The sequence below is a fragment of the Scardinius erythrophthalmus genome (genome assembly GCF_964197995.2).
Source record: "Scardinius erythrophthalmus genome assembly, chromosome: 10".
Taxonomy (NCBI): domain Eukaryota; kingdom Metazoa; phylum Chordata; class Actinopteri; order Cypriniformes; family Leuciscidae; genus Scardinius; species Scardinius erythrophthalmus.
The window spans coordinates 34,702,685-34,722,338 of NC_138230.1; the positions used below are offsets into that span (position 1 = coordinate 34,702,685).

A 19,654-nucleotide genomic window follows, 5' to 3' on the forward strand; every position below is an offset into this window, starting at 1 on the left:
TTGCAGTTTCGCTTGTCGCCAGAGGGGGGCATAGTTCTGCAAAAACTCAGAGACTTGCGTTATGCACCTTTAAATCTCTTGATTTTAATGATAGTACATGTATTGCTAAAAAATTAATTTAATATGGGTAACAGGGTTACAAATTAAGCCTAAATTAAGTTGTTGTTCAGTAGTGACCAAATGTTGGTTTGTAGTTATTGATTAACTTATGTTTAAACATTTAAACTTTTCGATGTTTAACATGTTATGTTTAAACTTATTGATTAAACATTTGTTTTTTTTGTTTTTTTTTTAATCAGTTTAATGTTTCAGCTAGATGAAACAATATAATATATGCAAAAATCGACAAAACGGTGTCCCTCCAAATTATCCCACAATTTTACATCTTAAAAAAAGTAACGCAACACTAACTAGAAATCACTTGAAAGTCATTGTGTTTGTTTTAAAAACTAAACCATAGCAAAGGTGTTTCTTTAATATTACTGACCAAACACGGAGGCAGACACAGCTGTTTTTAAAACTAGAAGTAATTCTGGACTTGGATCATTTTATTCATAACAGCCACATTCATGGACAACATGATGTTTTTGGCATGCAAAAAAATAATAACAAGTAACAGCTCTATGTCATCACTATGACTAAAACACTTCCAGTCCTCAGTGACGAATGTGCAGTGCTGTACGTCAAATCATGATCAACAGGTCTGCACCTTGTAAACATTCATCTTGGCATCCTCCTTATCTACACACTGAGCAGGTCAAGCAGGAATGAATTAGGTTTTCTTCATGTAAATGTGTCTAATACAACTGCTATTATTGTCAATATTAAAACAACTTAGTACAACAATGTACAGCTAATATACAATGGACATCCATGAATCCCGTCAGTGTGAAACTGACTGTGATGACTGGTGACATCTACAAAGACTATAAGATGGACGCCATGTAGACGGAAGAAAGACTAGTTTCTTCTGCCTCTATGGCCGGTCTAGTTCACCGGCTCTATATTTAGTCACTATCCACACATTTGACTATGGCAGACATCTGAGTTATGTGTCAGTTACCGATTTCAAAACAACTGGGTTCCCTCACGGCATGACACTATTGGCTGTTCCATTCGAGACGTTATGGTCATGACTGTGAGCTTGACAGATGACAAGATAGATGAGAAAACGGAGCTGTCGGTTTAACAGTCTTCAGAAAAAGCTCTGTGGGTGTTGGGAAAGCGCTGGTGGTTGTAGTCTGGATCCTCACTCAGTCTTTTCTTTATATCACTCTTCACCTGGAAGACAATTAAGGATGAAAAGGGTTTTAAAGGTTGTAAGACATTCAGAGAGCAAGGTAAGATCACAATGAATCTGCATGGTCTGCTTTCCTAGCCTGGCAAGCCAGACCTACATCAAGATGTTAGGTCTGGAAACTCACCATAGTCACGGCTCAATCCGAGGGGCGGGATAAACGGCTGTCTTTCAAATTCCCTCTGCACGCAATAGGACAGCGCTTCAACCAACCAGAGCGTTTTCCGAACAGCGGAGCTAGTTGATAGATTCAACTTTTGCCATATCTGGCCGGCAAAACGACGAACACATCTTCCTTTTTTTAAGAATGACTTAAGTGCCGTTCTTTGCTCTTTTCTCAAAGAAAAACTTAACTCCAAGTCCTCCAGAGTCGCGGCCAAAGCCGATTCGAAAGACCGTTGTTCTCCATCAGCAGCTCCGCCATTCTTTGTTTTCAAGTAGCAGCAGCAGCCAGGTAACCGTCGCAACTCTGTCGTGTATGTTAAGCCCGCCCCCGCCTACTCTATACACAACGTGATTGGCCTGACCCAATCTGGGTTTTTGCAGCGAGAAGGTTTATTGAGGGTTGCTAGACTACCCTGGCTGCGAAATACATTTTCCTGCCGCTAGGGTGCGTCTAGATTTCTAGGCTACTGCTTTCCCATAAGATCTGACAGATTGCAAGATTTGTAGCTTTAAAATGCCACATTATGCTTTTTTCAGATTCGATCTATGTAGTGAGTTATATCGCCGTTTGTTAATGTAAAAGGTCTGTAAAGTTTCAAAGAAGTGCCCAATAAATTGAGTTACCATCTCACAAAAGAAAGAACAGATTCTAAACTGCCTGAAAAGAGACGTCAGTAATTCCAGTCTCACTTGCTGTTAAAAACCCAAGTAGGTTTCTAACAAATCTGAATAATGCCAGCCTGTGGGTCTTTATTGGCTGCCCGCGAACAACATCTACTTTGACCCGCCCTCAAAAACTGTAGTTGTAGCTGAGGCCTGGAAGAGTTTGGTTTGTGTTGTCGACATGTTGAGAACATGCCGTTTTCTGCGCTGCAAGAGCAAATCACGATGTACGAGGAAAGGACGAGGACAATTACTGACAATTACCGGAGCTGAAATTCAGATGGATGTTTCGTTTCCGATATAGGAGTAGACCAATCGCAACAGACTGGGCCAATCAAAGCAGAGTATGATCTCAGAAAGGAGGGTTTTAAAGAGACCGAGTCCTTTTAAAGAGACACTGTGAGAAAAGAGGTGATGCTGCAATGAATATTATGAGAAAATGTAAGTATTTTTGACCTTTAGACCCACAAAACAAAATTAGGAACCTTTAAAATAGCATAAAAGGGGCACTTTAATATCCTGAACTAATAATGTGGAATTGTGGGAACGGGACCTAAATTGAGAGAGGGTGGATATGAAAATTCTATGGGAATAAGATAAAACTCACAGGTGCGGGATGGAAAAAACAATCAGTCCTAAATGTCTTTGCACACTGAATCCGAAATTTTCGCATACGTTTTTCCGTACCTGTCATTCTGTGGCTCTAAACTGTCAAAACACCATTCAAACCCTTGTTACGGATGCGAAAAACGCAGAAAATCTAACCCGATTCGATTTTTTTTTTAACGGACGAAAGTTTCGGAGGCAGTGTACAAGTGTGATTGACATAACGTGAGGTCGTATTTATTTTTTAACGTGCGAAAATTTCGGAGGCGAGTTTCAGACTCAGTGTGCAAGGGCCTTAAGACTAAAACTATAACAATAATTTGTAACTGAAATAAAATAAAATATAAATATTAGATGGAAAAACTTTAAAAATGTATTCTAAATACAAATAAATAAAGAATAAAAATGACAAAAGCACATAACAAAATTACAAAAATTAAACTAAAATGAAAATGAAACTATAAAAATAAAAGCTAATTCAAAATATCAATAAATATGACAATGTTCTCAGGATGGATTAGGTGTGGGTTTAGTTTCTTACTTGTTGTGTGTATGCTTCCTGCAGCTCTGGTGCCTCCAGCTCCCCCTGTAGGCTGTCTGGGCCAGTAACAGGTCGTACCCCTGCTGTCCTGGCAGCTCGACTCACGGCTTCAGCTAAAGAGAGGTGAGGACCCTCTCCCTGTGCGGTCTGTGAGCCACATGAATGCAAAGGAAGGATATCTGATCAGTACAATGTAGTTTCAATGAATTGTTCATTTATTCATTCAGTCACTATTGTAGTAAATGCAGTTGGTGCACAGACCTTCCTCCTCTTGGCTGGCATCCCGTGAAAATAAGCATCAGACAGAGGAGGCTGTGCTTTCATCTTTCTCTGCGTCAACATGTCATGTCTTATGATGGGTACCCACTCCTGATTAACACAAATATACAAACATTCTCATTATTACTTATAGACTAGTAGCCAGAATTTTTATATCAGTGCTTTCTTGTTCTAGCTCTGTTATCTTTGAGGTAATTTAGTGTACTACAAATGCTGACAAACTTTTAGCAGATACACTGAATCAATAGACACAGTAGACAATTGAGTCTCACGGGTGGAACAGTTGCTGCCCATGGCTCCGCCTCTCCAGTTGACTCCTCCCTGTCCGCGGTTGCCATGGCTACCGCTCCTCGCAGCTCTTCTAACGATGGCCTGCCGGGTGGTTCATCACCATCAGCAGTGTCTCCTGAGGATGCCATGACTTCCTCTGCAGTGGTGGCAGGAGCAGGAGACAGACCCTCTTCCATCTGGAATATATAATTACATATTACTATCAACATACAGTTAATCGTGCAGACCCACACCCAGATGTATTATCAATGTTTAAAACAGTTTTGCTGCTAAATTTTTTTTGTGGAAACACAAAAATATACATATTTTGTAACATTATAAATGCATTTACTGTCATCTTTAGTCTATTTAATGTGTTCTTGCTGAAAAAAAAAAAATTCTTACTGATTTCAAACTTTTATTTTTATCACAATAAAGTAATATAGTGTATATAGTTAAGTGTGTATATAAAGTTGCATATATTTTCATATGTTGCACTCATAATACTTTTCGGTGACTTACTCTCCTTCTGTTGAAACATACCTCAATACTCATGTCATCTGACTGGTGGCTTGCTTGTGCATCTGACTCTGTTCTCTGAGACGACTCGCTCTGTACATGAAAAAGATAATAGAAGCATATTCAGTTCTGTATTCTGTGGCTCAGTTTGGGAGTGAATTTGCGATGAGGGTGTGAATCGAAATCAGAGATGTCCAAACCTGTTCCCGGAGGGCCACTATCCTGCAGAGTTCAACTCCAACATGAACTAAAAACACCTGAATCAGTGAATAGTGAATGTGTCTGTCACTATTTGAGGGGACAGCCATTTGTAGTGTCATCATACAGGTATAAATTTCTTTTTAATTGATTATTAAATTGCTTAATTAACATTTATACATGCTAGTTTCCATGACATAAAAGTTTAATATAAATCTTTTCAATACTACTGGAGTTTCAAATTATTATTAAACAGCAAGCACAAACTATGCAAAAGTGGCAGCCCTTCCTGCGCACTGTGTCTGAATTCGTTTTCATTCACTCCTTCAAGTGGACTATATCAGTGGAGTAATGTAGGGAATAGTGATTGAGGGTATAGGGGCGATTTGGAACACAGCCTAGAAAATTTTCAAGCAAGAGGGTTGGAGCTCAAATTTGCAGGATGTTGGCCCTCCAAGAGGAGAATTGGACACACATGATCTAAATTAAGGACCTGTGTATAGATGACATAATTCTGGATCTGGTCTTCAGTGATTGGGTTGTGCTCTAAAATCACATGCAGCCTCATGGTCATCATACTGGTCAACCAGTTCACCAGACTGGGGTTCACTTCTGCTGACATTCTCCTCTGATGAGCAAGGAACAAAACATGAACGCATCAAAAGATATGCATTTTATGCAACACCAAACCATCTTCATGTGGATGAATCAAAGGATCTTACAATTCGGTGGTTGATGACAGTGGTTAAAGCTCTTTGCTCTCCTCTTAAGCAGAACAGATTGAGGGCCAAACACTCAAACAGACCCTGAGTGCACAGGTACAGCAAGCGCTGGCCAAACGTGTTATCTGGAAACACATTAGCAACAGTGTTGTTGTTAACCAAAACTATTACAAATTGTTTTTGTTCATTTAAAATCAAGCTGAAATAAAATATAAGTATTACTTGGAAAAACTTGGCTAAAATGACTAAAACTAAAACAAAAATAAATGCAAGGGGTCATGAAGGGTCGCTTTGAAGTACACGCCCACTGCTTTGATTGGGTAACAGTTTTGCATAATAAAATAATTTGTAATGATGTTTGCCATACATGTTTGAGCCAGAGTCTGATTCGAATCAGAGGACAAACCTGCACCTCAAATACCAATGATACTCCAGTCTGTGACATCATGGTCATTAGTCATCTAATTTATATTCATTCCATATGTATTTGTGAGGTAGTATTGTATTTTATTGCATTATATTAGTGTTAAAACGAAGATGCCCCAAAAGGCATTTTTCTCGTTACAAAGTTGAAACATTTGGCAACTGTAAAACATTTATACCTATGTCTTGGTTGTGGCAAATAAAGTTTAAGTACTTGAAGTTACCAATGTTATAGCTGACAGGGTAACTTGTGGCGCTTCATGTAAACAAAATAATGAACGATGAATATAAGAACGATGGTGGGTGCATTCATTCATAATTCAAGTAAAGTGAGTACATATCAAACGATCTTAAGGCTAACAGACAAAGCAATATTGACACTTGGTAAAACATGGCACATGGCACTATGACATCATATTGAGACAAAATCTAAAACGAGTCATTTTGGGAGCTTGCTTTCAATAAAAACTGTTTTTGGCCTAACAATTAAGTTTTGAGTTCTGAAACTTACAGGATATTTGTATTGTACAATGACCTCTTATATGTCAAAAGATCAAGGGAAATTGGATTTTTAACTAATGACCTCTAATGAGCTAAATAGAAATTAAAAAATAATAAAACTAAAACTAATAAAAAAGATGGAAAAAAACATCAATATTAAAATTAAATGATGAAGACATAAAAAGTCATAAAATAAATGCTAACTGATTTTTTTAATAAATACTATAATTGTTTATAAATAATAATAAACACTGATGAGAAAGTTTCAAACACAATGTTTGTGAAGTGGAATTTGAATGTTAGGGTGAGAGCAGTTTTTGGGTCTGTGTTTGTGTGGATAGTGTGGTGGTCACCTGTACAGCGCAGAACGTGAGTAGCTATGCGAGTGAACTGTTGTCTCAGGAAGGACATGTTGGTTTGGATGATGTCCACCCTCTCTCGAACAGTCACAGCGGACTTGAAACAAATAAGGCACAGGGACAATCAGTTAGTGTCTGATGAATAAAATGTTACAGGATAAATCAGCAAACAAGACTTACAAAACTCTCTGCAATGTACTCCTCTAGTCCATTGATCAGATCCTCAGAAGCACTCTAAATAACAGAAACAATACCATCAGCCTTTGCAACATTAATTCAATGGGAAAGTGTTGTTTTATAAGTGTAAATTTCAGTTTTACTCTGTTATACAAGAAATTGTATTCATTTTTATGGATCAGTTCTTTCAAAGTGTCCAATTCAATGAATCAGTGGATCAAAACACTGTATGAATGATTTGTTTGCATCATGACTCAAATGTCCCCTTTAGGGGTGTGCGATATGTATCGTCAAGGATAAAATCATTTTTTAACAATGTGCAACCTGACATTACAGACTATGTCACTCACTTGTAGTGCACACATTCACTGTGATGTAGCCTATTAAAAAGCAATGAAAAAAGTTCCAAACAAAGCCACAGCAGAACTGTAGTGCATCTCCGAGCAACACACTGATGTTTCGTTACTCAACGAAAGTGGCGCTGCACAGACCGCATGACATCAAAATATCCCAAGAGCGATTTTAAAGCATACAGAGCCGTCTGCTATCCAATTACTCTCGCAGTACTTTGATATCATAGACCAATCGGTCTGTGCAGCGCAACTTCAAGTCGAACTTAAGAATTTGACATGAAAGATGACAGTAGTTTGAAACAACTTGCCAAAAGCAAACTTTCCAGAAAAGTTTGCTCCAGCTGGTAAAAAAAAAAACCCTTTAAACTACCATTTGTCCATGGCGAAAACATGAACACACTGGAGAGCTGCTTTATAGTAGAAACTTAAACTGTAATTATAATTGAAAGCGACATAGCTTTAAAGCAATATATTGTATAAATTACTATATTAAATACTCATGCACTCGTGACTGGAGTGCTAAATTGATTTGGGAGTCTGCTTAAGGTAAATACTGCAAAAAGTTTGTACCACACTGAACATATCTGACAGTATGTGAGATCTTCATGTAGAACTGATATAATGTATGTCATGTATGAAAGTGGCGTGAGCTCAGACTCACAGCTATGTTGGCATCATTGGGCTCTCGGCCCTGCAGATAGTGCTCAGTGAAGAAGGCTGTGAGTTGGGGCTGGATGCGACTCAGAGGCTGAGGATTACCATGCAGCAGCAGAACCATGTCCACCATTGAGAAACTCTGACAAACCAGAGACAGCAGATCTCCAAAAAACCCTACAAAACCAACACAGACAGTCAGTCATAAATTGTGGCATTGTGCTGTGCTTTGAGTTGCACTACAGGAACACAGAAGCCCTTACCCACGGCATCTCCAGCTCCAGGCGTGAAGAGGTTGCTGGTCTGGGAAAGTCTCTGGATAAACTGGGCGATGCTCTCAGTGTTGCCTTGGCCAGCCCCCAGAGAGCCCATCATGGTGGACAGGACACCCTGCACGATACCAGTGAAAAGCTCGGGGCTGAGGGTCTCTCCGCCTCCACTGGGAGGCTGAGGGGCAGTAGTGGGGGCAGCTCCTGAAGGGGCAGGGGGTGTAGCTTGTGAGGGTGGAGGCTGCTGGTTTGGTGGAGGAAACACAGGCTGACCAGACTGGAAAGAAAACAGGGCATTCAAATGGACACATTTGGTAAGATCAGACTGCAAAGACACAGAGAAAAGCACTAGTGATCAACCCGATATTGATTTTCTGATGGCCGATACCGATATCTTAAAGAGCAGGATGGCAGATGGCTGATATAATGCAGATATACAATATTTAATTTAAAGATGGTAAAAACACATGCATAATTTCTGAAATTAAATGAATATTTATTTTACATATTTACTAAATAATTTGAAATTTATATGAAAAAAAGCATTTGAACTTAGATGACAAATTCTTCATTCTGTAATCCTATTATAGTATTTTACACAAATAAAGAAAATACAAATGAGTAAAAAGGAAGTAAACACTGTAACCAACAGTGTACTCAATAATCTGTTATGTCTATGCTGCACTGGGAATCCTATTTTTTTAAATAAAGACTAATTTTACTGACAGTACACAGCGAATTTGACATGAATACAACATAACGGCCAAATGGATATAGCACAGCATAGTTTGAATCAAGGATTTAAAGTTTGTCGATCATGTGTGTTCAGAGACAGCTAAACTCTCCTCTTTGTATACTGTACAATTCACACGGACCGACCATAACGCAGAGTTCACACGTTTTTATGCAGTCTAAAATTGCACACTTCAGTAGATCTCACAGCTGGATCTCAAAAGTTTGCAAAACTAAATGTTTATTAGATATTCAAAAACGTTTCTTTGTTTAACTGATGCGTTGTCAAAAAAAATCCCGCTGCCATCACATCGGGAAAACAGAAAAACTTATCAGCCGATGCCAATCATTGAAAAATGCTCTATACTATTTGCAGATATATCGGTATACCACAAAAAAAAAATACCAACCTGAATGAACTCAGACAAGCCTTGGATAAACGTAGGGACACCTGGAATAGTCACTGTAATGGAGGGAGCAGCACCTCCAGACACCCCTCCACCAGCTCCCGCAACTCCTCCCAGGAGAGAGCCCAGAAGCTGAGCTAGGTTATCTCCTGGGTTGCCCTCTTGGGACTGACCCACAGTCGCAGTGCTGGTGGTATGGGTGGACGTCTGACCGGACGTGTTGGCAGAGGTTGGAGGAGCAGTGGAAGAAGAGAAAGAGGAGGAGGAAGAGGAGGAAGAAGAGGTCGAAGAAGAGGTAGATGCAGAAGTAGAGAAAGAGAAAGACTGGGAGGATGAGGTAGAGGATGTCTGGTCCCCTGACAATGGAAAAGATAATATGTTTATAAGCTTTGTGTTGCTTAACACAGGAACTGAATAGGTAAGGACAACTTACCTGTGTGCAATGGCATCAAAAGCTGCCCAACCAAACCACTGACCATCTGCGTGAGAGGAGAGGACATCATAGGATTGCCCTTGATTGAAGAATGAAAATGGAACTATTAGTTTTACGTCTTCAAAATACAATAATGCAGGGCTCGACAATACGGACTTGTCTGATGGCCCTTGGTCAGCGTGAAAGACGCTCATGACTGAATTGTCACTGGCCCGATTGACGCAAAAAGTTTACGCATGTGTTTTTAAGTCATGCCAATTTAAACATTCAACCAATTTTAAACCATTCAAGCTCAAGACAAGAAAGTGAATTCAATTCTGTACTCAAGTGCGCAAATACTGAAATGAGTTCTCTTTTGTGTCTTCTTGCACTTGAACGGACAAACACCCACAAAATTATGTCAAAATGAGTATCATCATAAACACAGTCAGTTATGTCATAAGTGAACATAAACAGTTAAAGAAAAAGAAAATGCATGAGTATAGTATATAGGACCTGTGCATTAGCTCTTAAGGCCAATTCACACTGCACCGACAGACGCTGAGACACGGCAACAGACACTTTGGCGAGTTTTGTCGGACCAGTGCGTTACCCCTTTCGGAGTCTGTTGCCATCTTTTCGCCGATTGTACATGCTGAATTGGAATTATAATGTCTATAAAGTGACGTGCTGTAATCTGGTGACTGTCGGCGTGGTGTGAATTGGAATTTCAAGTGACAGCAACAGTGAAGTGAAGATACAGTGTTATTTTACATTTGATTACTTTATTTACATAACCTGAATACTACTGTTTAGACCAACCCGAAAAACTTAAAGCACTATTTTATTTGTACCTTTGTTATGTTATATTTCTTTGTGATGTTGCTTCTAATTTGTTTATTTGTTCTAAATTTATTGGTGACTGCTTCCTTGTCTTTAATAATGTTTGCAATTTATATTAATTGGTCTTGTAGTTTTTGCTATGTTATTGAAATTGGAATTGAAAATTTCACTGGCATCTAAACTTTTGGTGTCAATCTTATTTATGAGAATGCAAAGTTACATGGGTCAAAAAAAATGTAAACAGTGACTCTTTTATTTGATTTATTTATTCGTTTTTTGCGGTGGGGCCAATTGAAAAATTTAGAAAGGCAAGTAAAAATCTGAACTACTGTTCCCACTAGGCCAGTAGAAAAATAATTAGAACTGAGCCCTGTATTGTAGCATAAAGATTCATACTTGATTAGTCTGTTGTCCTGCTGAGGGAGGCACTGTTGCGCGCAGGTTGATGGTGGTCCCCCTGGTGTTCATGGGTTGGGGGATGCGTGGGGATAAGGAGGGGCGTGTGATAACCACCCTGGCCTGAGGTGGCGGAGGGGCATGGCTTTCTCCACTCTGGGCATTTGTGCCAGCAGTGCCCTGCTGCTGCCCCTGGTGTCCAGCAGAAGCTGCAGTTGCCATGGCGACAGCCTGCTGGGAGATCTGATGCATGATGGCCTGCATGAACTCTGGCGGCAGACCTGGAACGTGGATTGGCGCCGTGGTGCCTTTAGAGAACAGATACACAGAATTCAGTGAAGATATCCAATTAACAATGCTGACAAATGAAACTGCTCTAAGTCTGAATTCTACACACAAGACTACAGTCAACTGACTAACAATAGCTGCTTTACATCCCAGTGCACAAATAGTGCTTAATCACCACTCAAACTGACATCCTTTTCTCACCCTCATGTTGTTCCAAACCTCTATGACTTTCCTTCTTCCATGGAGCGCTAAAGGAGGACTTTTGAAGAATGTCCAGAGCAGTGTTGTTAACTAAAACTATTAAAAGGAGTTCATAAATTGAAAAGATAAAAACTTACACCTAAAAAACCTTTGAAATGTTGCCTTGGAAAATAGGAATAAAGTTAAATTTAAAACACTCAAAAACTGAAAAAAATAAAAAAATAAATCAAAGCTAAATAGAATTATTTAAATAAACAAAAAATAATAAAAATGAAAAAGGCACAATTGCTTTATTTCATTTAAAATGAAGATGAAAACTGAAATGATATCAAAGACAATATTAATATTTAATACAGATAAATAATAGTAAAAATAACAGAGAGCTTTTACTTCTTCAAATGAAGCTCATTTGTAAGCTCATCACCCCCGGCCCAGATTTGCTTTTATTGTATGGACAACAAGCACACTAGAAATTATGGAAATATTTCCTGTTTTGTGTCCCATGGAAGACAGGAAGTGAAATGAGTTTTAAAAAACACGAGGGCCTGCAAAGGATGGTAAAATGCAATTTTTTGAGTGAACTATTCTTTATGACGTTATAACATGTTACATATCACATGTTAATGTTGGCACAGCAGGTTACTGACTACAGAGAGAGGTGGAAACTAACCAGTCTCTCCAGCAGCGCTGGGGTTCTGTTGCCTTTGGCCCTGCGATCCACTGTCTGAATCTGCTGCACAGAAATGCACAGATCAGTGGCTGGCAGTTACACTACAGCCACCCATTCCAGGTCTGAAAAAGTCATTTTCTGAAAGCAACTATTTTAAATCGTAAAAATCAGAATGATGAAGAAAAATATTTGGGATCTTTAGAAGTGAAGCAGACCAGGAATGGGCAGCACGGCTGAAACACAGTGCTAAAGTCACTGGGGTCTGATTGTGTGGGTTGGTTTGTTGGCATACCATCCAGGTTCATCTGCATCATGACCACTGGCTCCATGGTTTGGTGAGTGATTCTGATCACTCTTGGAGTCCCCTGACCGTGACCTGCCTGTTGACTGGCTCCATTTGGTGGAGGAGGAGGAGGAGGAGGTGCCTGACCCTGAGGCTCTGATTGGTTGCTGGGCTGTGAGGGTTGGGCCTGACCCTCGCTTGTCTGTCTGCTGTTGGAAGTCATGGTCATAGTGGAACCTAGGTTCACCTGGAAGATGACATATTTTGCAAGGTTGACTGTTTGATATGAACAGTATGAATTAGTTTTGAGCGTATAGTGGTTAGCTCACCGGAATGGGAATATGGGGCAGTCCACTCTGCATCACGACAGGGGAGGTGGTGTAGTGAGACATTGGTCGCACCACATGTAAGTGGCGGGGAGGCTGAGCAGATAAATTGCACCGAAGATCACTCAGAGACACCAATGTATTGCCAAGGAGATGGAGTGACTCTCCAATCAAATTGAGAGTGCGCTGATCTTCCTCGCGTTCTTGAGTCTGTCCGAGAAAACAGCTTTTTAGAACATGAACACTGATTTTTATAGCACGTCAATTATGTACAACTATCTAGAGCATACATTGTTATTGTAGTCAGCAGAACTAGCCGCTCCAAGAATAGAATGTGTTCTTTCCATGAAAGGACGAAGGCGCTCCTCCACCCTTCGCACCTCTGAAAGAACCTCCACCAACTCTAAAGGGCTTGGGTGACTGTTGAGACAAAGACAAATGTATTGGAGACATGTGATCTTTAAGGAGCAGTATAATCACGCACATCCCAGTCAGGTACGGGTGCTGAATCCCATATAGAATGCAAAGTCACAAAGTAAAGATCCGCACACCGGAGAGCTCCCATTCACAAAATGTATTAAAAAAGTGTGACGTTTCGGGCCTTTACAGCCCTTCCTCAGACTACAGACTACTAGAAACGTCACACTTTTAATAAATTTTGTGAATGGGAGCTCTCCGGTGTGCGGATCTTTACTTTGTGACGAGACATGTGATCTTTGACACAATCAGAAAATGGAAACAGGTTGATACGTTAATTAATACTGTCATTCAGCAATGATGCATTTAGCAAGGACAAAACTAAAAGTAAAGACATTTATAATGTTACAAAAGATTTCTATTTCAAATAAACACTTTTCTATTGAACTTTCTATTCAAAGAGTCCTGAAATCAATGCATCACGGTTTTCACAAAAACATTAAGCAGGATTCGAAACCACATGAATACGAAAAGTACATTAAGCGCTTGGTATGTCTTTTTCCAGTTCTTTATCATGAACACTCTTTATTTGTCTTTGACACTAATATACTTCTCTTACTTGGGTCCAGAATGAGTTGCACCTTCTGTCTGTGAAGGAGAGGAGGAGGAGGAGGGTGGAGGTGGGGAGCTGTCCATTGGTTGTGCTGAGAATGATGATGATGATGGCTGAGAAGGTGGTGTCTCCTGCTGAGATGACGGTTGATTTGATTGACCCTGAAAACAAGCATCACCCTGAAACATTATTTATGTACAAGTAAGAAATCAAATAAGATTGTTTTACTTGATATAATGTTTGCTCTGTACCTCAAGTCTGTGGATTAAAGCCTGAGTCTCTCGCAGCAAGCTTTCAGCCAGCTGGAGCCTCATCCTAGGCTCGCTCTGCACTGATTGGTCCACGTTGATATGGACATCCACAGAGCCACTGCTCTGTGAGAGGAAATAAATGACTGTAGATGTGTCCAGAGATAACCTTTTGTTTTAAACAATAGGCTGGGACTACACAAAGCACAAGTGCTACTGAGACAAACATTCAGGAACACTGCTTATAACGTTCATTATTATGTAAATATACACTGCCCGGCCAAAAAAAGTCGCTGATTGGGTTTAAAAAGGCAAATGCCATAGAGTCTATGACTGGACCATTCTTGCTGTGATTATTATGTTTCTAGCATGTTGTACGTTTGGCAACAGTTCTTCTAACCCTAATTGATGGAGTGTGTAGCTTTTCATTTCTTAAACAACCACATAGGAAGACACATCATGGCCATATTCCAGAATAACAATGTCAAGATTCATCAGGCTCAAATTGTGAAAGAATGGTTGGGAGGGAGCATGAAGAATCATTTTCACACATGAATTGGCACCTCAGAGTCCAGACCTTAAATTCATTGAAAGTCTTTGGGACGTGCTGGAGTACACTTTACAGAGTGCTGGACTGTATTGTCAATACAAGATATTGACCAAAAATGAATGCACCTCTTGATGGAAATAGCATCACAACATTTATTTCCAACAAGAGGTGTGTCAATTTTTGGACAAGATCTTGTATTGACAATGCAGGAGTCGAGCATTCTGTAAAGTCTACTTCAGAAATGAAAAACTACACGATCCATAAATTAGGGTTAGAAAGAAGAACTGTTGCCAAACATATAACATGCTAGAAACATAATCATCACTGAAATAATGATCCAGTCATAGACTCTTAAGCATTTGCCTATTTAAATCCAAAGAGCAACTATTTATGGCTGGGCAGTGGGCAGTGTATAATAGGTGAAATTAGGATGACTTACTCCAGTGCTAGTGCTTACTCTAACATTACGTCCCATTTCTCCAACACCAGCCAACATTTGCTGCATTGACATCTAGAGGGGTGAAGAAATGTATATTTTCTTTGATAGCAGAATCACTCATGTGTATATTACAGTGGATGTCTGAGGTTAAGTGATCATGTATTGCAAACACGTGTCTCTTGACGTAAGGAAAGCACTGTACCTGTATTTGCTGTGAGTCCATGATGTTCACAGGCAGGTTAAAAGTGCCCAGCATGACATAGTTGTTTGCATTACGGTCATGTGAAGTCCCTGGAAAAGTGGTGGATTGCGAGGAGGTGGATCCCCCATCCGTTGCACCCGAGGAGCCAGAAACTCCACCTCCTCCACCCCCAGACTGATTGCTCTGAGGAGGTGCTCGCTCCACAAGATGAATGACCTTCCCATCAACATCTGAAAAACAGAAAGGCTGTGATAGAAATATGCTTGATAGAAAATTATTTATCATTCAAATCACACACAGACAAAAAAAAAAAAAAATGTTGTGATAAATATAAATGTTTAATATATATATTAAAAAAAACTATACCGATCTTTGTCTTTGGGCTGTACGATAACTGTTAAACTGATAATCATGATAATTTTGCTCAAAAATTATAAGCCGAGAAGTTTCTTTTTACATTTGAGCATAATTATGGAACTCTTAAGAAAACAAGGTCATACGCAGATTTTATATAACCTCACCTAGTTCCTGATTTATTATTTTTATCACATGCATTAACACATTATGAAAACTGCTAAAACAGCAAAATTCCTAACATTAGGCTAATTCCCATAATTCTGAATAATGTTCACATTTTTATATTATAACATAAAAAAGCATTGCTTGTATTGTTGTACTGAGTACGTAAGTGCATTTAATAAGCAACCACTAACACAAACAATATAATCGAGATTCATGTTTGGAGCACAAGCAGCCATGTGAAGGAACACAGATAATCACAGTGGGGATCACTAAACTTTTTTCAGATCATCATTATCATTTTTTTTGCTGTGCAGAGAGAGCATGTGCTCATGGTTTCAAGGTTGGGAAGATTAAGTAAACATTTGTGGAAAATTGGGTGGAAAAGGTATTCAAAAAAGAAAAAAACTCTTATTGGGGATTTCAACTTTAAACCAATGCAAGATCATGGAAAATGTCAAATGCAAAAAATAACCAAAAAGGATAAATAACCAGCAGATGATAATAACAGATGATTATTCTTAATTGAAAGAAGCCGCAATTGCGATCACATTTAATCATGCAGCCATACATTGCCTGATTTTGCCAATGAAAACATTATATATAATGACTACTCTTCCTTTTTGTGCCATATAAATATATGATACAGAGTAGTATGGGGAAACTGTCACTTGATTATTACCTAACTGAATCAGTGGAACAAAACAGTTGCGTGAACAATCCAATGACTCAATATTAAAAAACAGAAAAACAGACATCAAGGCGTGACTCACTGTATTCTGCAAGTGTCCTTTCATCCTGCAGCACTTTACCCTGGTAAATCAACCTCTGTTTATCCACCGGGATTTCAACGGAGGAAGCAATGTGCTCTTTAAACTGCTTCACTGTCCACTGAGAGAAAGAAAGAGAGGTGACAATCAGATGGTGAACTTCAACGTAAATGATTTATCAATGTAAAGTGTATTTATCAGCATTGGTGCATACTCTACAATGACACTTTGTGAACTAAGGTATTTGGGTTACTCATACAAAATAATCATAGCGCAAATGAATTCCTATTGACTGATTAAACTAGAACACACACCTCTCCCCTGACAGTGAACGTCCTGCTCTGGGAATCTAGAGTTTTCACGGTCACCTCTACGGCTCCTGGTTCCTCCATGACTTGAAGTTTCTTTAACAAGACGAGAGGATGAAGAATGTTTCCAAAAATGATCGCAAGCTTTTATATTAACAATTAGCAGCTAACTGCTATGCAACACATCATCTACGTTACACTGCTAGCGATAAAATCAGAACCCATTTAAATCAAATAAGCTGACTGACGTTACTAGTTTTACCACGTATTTTGTCGCAATAGAAACGTCGTAAGCTGGCAATATAGCTTCGTTGAATATAATAGGAGGGTTCAGTTCTCATTGTGTCTCTATAGTAACGTCGGGCGCTACTAGTGCTGAAACTTAGATGCTATCAATACAGATGGGTGAAAAATAACAAACATCGTAACACCCATATAATAAATACAATCCACATTGGCGTAATTCATTTTAATACTGCGTATAAGCAAAAATAACCACACCTATTATTAAAAACACAAATATTTTACACTAGTCATCCATTATTTGTGCTGTTAAACTAAACACCACTGCTACAATATGTAACGTTAGGCTAGCTAGCAGGCTAACAACAGTTGTTAATCGGTTGATAATTCCAGGGAAAAAAACTAACACCAAATATGAATAGCAGAAATGCAAAGGATTAAACACCTTACTTTTAATGGATAACTGTGGTAGTTCGGCGACTTAAGTGTTATTTATGCTATTTTATCCCACACACCGGTTATAGGGACATGGCTAGCTAAACAGCTAGCTAATCCCAAAACGGCGCTTTGCTAGGAAGTGATGTCATAACTCAGAAACCCCAAATAAATTGCGATTTCAAAATAATGTTGCGTTCATAGCTGGTTTATCAAATTGTTGTTATTTGTTGTTTGTTTATTATACAATGTGGTTTGTGTGTGTGTGTGTGTGTGTGTGTGTGTGTGTGTGTGTGTGTGTGTATATATATATATATATATACAGAGAGAGAGAGAGAGAGAGAGCAGTTACGGTTAGTGAAAATCTTAAGTAATTAAATCATAAACACAAAAATAAATTAAAATAAATACAATTATAATAAAATAGTTTGAAAGACAAAAGCTCTCCATAGAAAGTAATGCATGGTTAAATGGCTTATCGATATAAATAATAATTAATGTGTTCATCAGAGTTGATTCAATATGCAGTTGCAATGTTGAAAAAACGCTTCTTGAAGAGAAATGTTCAAATGTTTTGTGGCCTCTCAATTTCCATGTAATTATAGCCACCTGACTAGTGGCTGATCTGTGTGTGCAACTTCACAAAACTAGAATACTTTCTGGATAAGCGATATGCTTTTTAGAAAGGATAATTTAAGCCATGACAAATAAGAATTAGGGAGAATCAATAAATTATGAATGATTTATTTCCATTGTGTGAATAATATGTAATCATATAATCAACAAAAAAAGTAACTGTAGTCTGAAGTATTTTAAAACTTAATATAATCTAATTACAAGTACTTCATTTTTTGGAATCTGATTACGTAATCCAGATTACATGTAATCAGTTACTAATTTACTAACCAGCACTGCTGACAGGCATAAAATGAGATCAGCATATCTTATGAAAGGGCAGATATTACTGGTATATATTTTAATTTACTTACTGTAACACTCAATGATTATTATTGGGGAGACAAATGAGGAATAATACTTGCATTTAAGAAGTTTATTTTGTGACAAACCGGGGGAAATATTTGAAAACGGAAAAGCCTTGCCAGCCAGTTGCTTTTGCTTTGCTAAAGTGCAAGTTTTAATGCCATTGGCTAATGCAAGCCTGTCGTTTTGATTTCAGCAAATCACTGTGGGTGAACGCAAACAGCCGGGTTATTAGTTTACTTTATTCCACTTTTCATTTCCTTCTCTCTGGGCCTCGTAGTGTTTTTGCGCTGCGCGTCTGTGTTGTACGTCATCACGCATCACCCACATGACCGGCGTCGGCCTACGTGGTGACGTGTAATGTATCCCTGACTGTTGTGAGTAATTTTGTTCAAAAAATGAAATCTTTAAATATTTAAGTAACTTTTACCCTGTTGTTATATCCGGATATCATAATTTTTAGTCGTTTTCTCAAAAACAGTGAATGACAATGTGTCACCATTACCAGAATATAATTCTCTAAGTTCTGTCTAAAATTAAAATGAATAATATGACCTTTCATTCATACATTGTTATGTGGTCGGACACCAAAAACCCAGACTAGACTGACCTTACTGCAAAACCACAAACCAGTTTAGGCTGGTTGAAGTCATTTTTCAGCAGGGGTGAAATGATTGGCACAAAGCTCAGAGTGGCCTTAAAGTGTACCAATTTGTTGGGAAATTGCACTAGTGAAAATGTGTGTCCCTGATGGAAGGTCTACATTTATACAATTCTCCCATCACACTTCAGATGTGCTACTTCCCTGCTGCCATGACAACAGCATTTATCATGACATCACCTCCCTAGAGTGACTCATACTGCACAGGTCTGCATAAAAAGTGAATGCTTTGTGTGCATGAAAATGAGAGAGAGAGAGAGAGAGAGAGAGAGAGAGAGAGAGAGAGAGAGAGAGAGAGAGAGAGAGAGAGAGAGAGAGAGAGAGAGAGAGAGAGAAAAAATTAGAGAAATGTATGAGTTTGTCTGACAGCATTTACCTAACCAGTAAGGATGACAAACAACACACAGCCGGAGACGATTCAGTAGACATCCACATATTTAATTCTCTATGTAACAAAAATAAGTACACGTCTTTGTTCAAGGAGCTTTACGATATTGAAAAAGTGAACAGAAAACCAGACATTTAGAAATGCACATCAACACAGTACAGAAAGCGAATTGTATTGCATGACTGGACACAATTAATCCCTTTAAAGTATTTTTTGGGGACATAATGGATGGATGGATATACATGTGAACTTACATTACATTTTTCAAGCTGTATTATAAATATGTGCATATATATATATATATATATATATATATATATATATAT

The 19,654-nt window shown here is 38.7% G+C and overlaps 1 protein-coding gene across 3 annotated transcripts; it reads right to left on the reverse strand.

Annotated features, from left to right (window-relative positions):
* Window positions 1–299: 299 nt before the first annotated feature.
* Window positions 300–17,437, reverse strand: bag6l (BCL2 associated athanogene 6, like). 3 transcript variants are annotated; one of them, XM_081376383.1, is made up of 25 exons: window positions 17,314–17,437; window positions 16,627–16,716; window positions 16,316–16,433; window positions 15,024–15,253; window positions 14,822–14,893; window positions 13,836–13,958; window positions 13,591–13,745; window positions 12,845–12,974; window positions 12,558–12,764; window positions 12,238–12,475; window positions 11,946–12,005; window positions 10,787–11,094; window positions 9,569–9,647; window positions 9,139–9,491; window positions 7,991–8,273; window positions 7,735–7,904; window positions 6,724–6,777; window positions 6,538–6,640; window positions 5,261–5,385; window positions 5,032–5,166; window positions 4,365–4,433; window positions 3,824–4,018; window positions 3,534–3,641; window positions 3,273–3,419; window positions 300–1,281 (listed from the first exon to the last, which is right to left on the reverse strand). In XM_081376383.1, exons 2-25 carry the CDS (start codon window positions 16,702–16,704, stop codon window positions 1,186–1,188), a joined length of 3,636 nt encoding a protein of 1,211 aa, XP_081232509.1. In that variant the 5' UTR covers window positions 16,705–16,716; window positions 17,314–17,437; the 3' UTR covers window positions 300–1,185. The 3 variants fall into 3 exon arrangements, with proteins under 3 accessions (XP_081232509.1, XP_081232508.1, XP_081232510.1); XM_081376382.1 differs by having other exon boundaries at window positions 11,946–12,008; window positions 17,314–17,429; XM_081376384.1 differs by lacking the exon at window positions 11,946–12,005.
* Between the last annotated feature and the right edge of the window lie 2,217 nt (window positions 17,438–19,654).

What these genes read in the sequence shown, in the direction of transcription:
- bag6l (XM_081376382.1), bottom strand. Translation starts at nt 16,704, where the DNA reads ATGGAGGAACCAGGAGCCGTAGAGGTGACCGTGAAAACTCTAGATTCC. An exon ending in CTTTAATCCACAGACTTGAG is followed by an intron (nt 13,746 to 13,835) that starts GTACAGAGCAAA and finishes GCTTGTTTTCAG; the next exon opens with GGTCAATCAAATCAACCGTC. An exon ending in CAGCGCTGCTGGAGAGACTG is followed by an intron (nt 11,095 to 11,945) that starts GTTAGTTTCCAC and finishes TGTTCTCTAAAG; the next exon opens with GCACCACGGCGCCAATCCAC.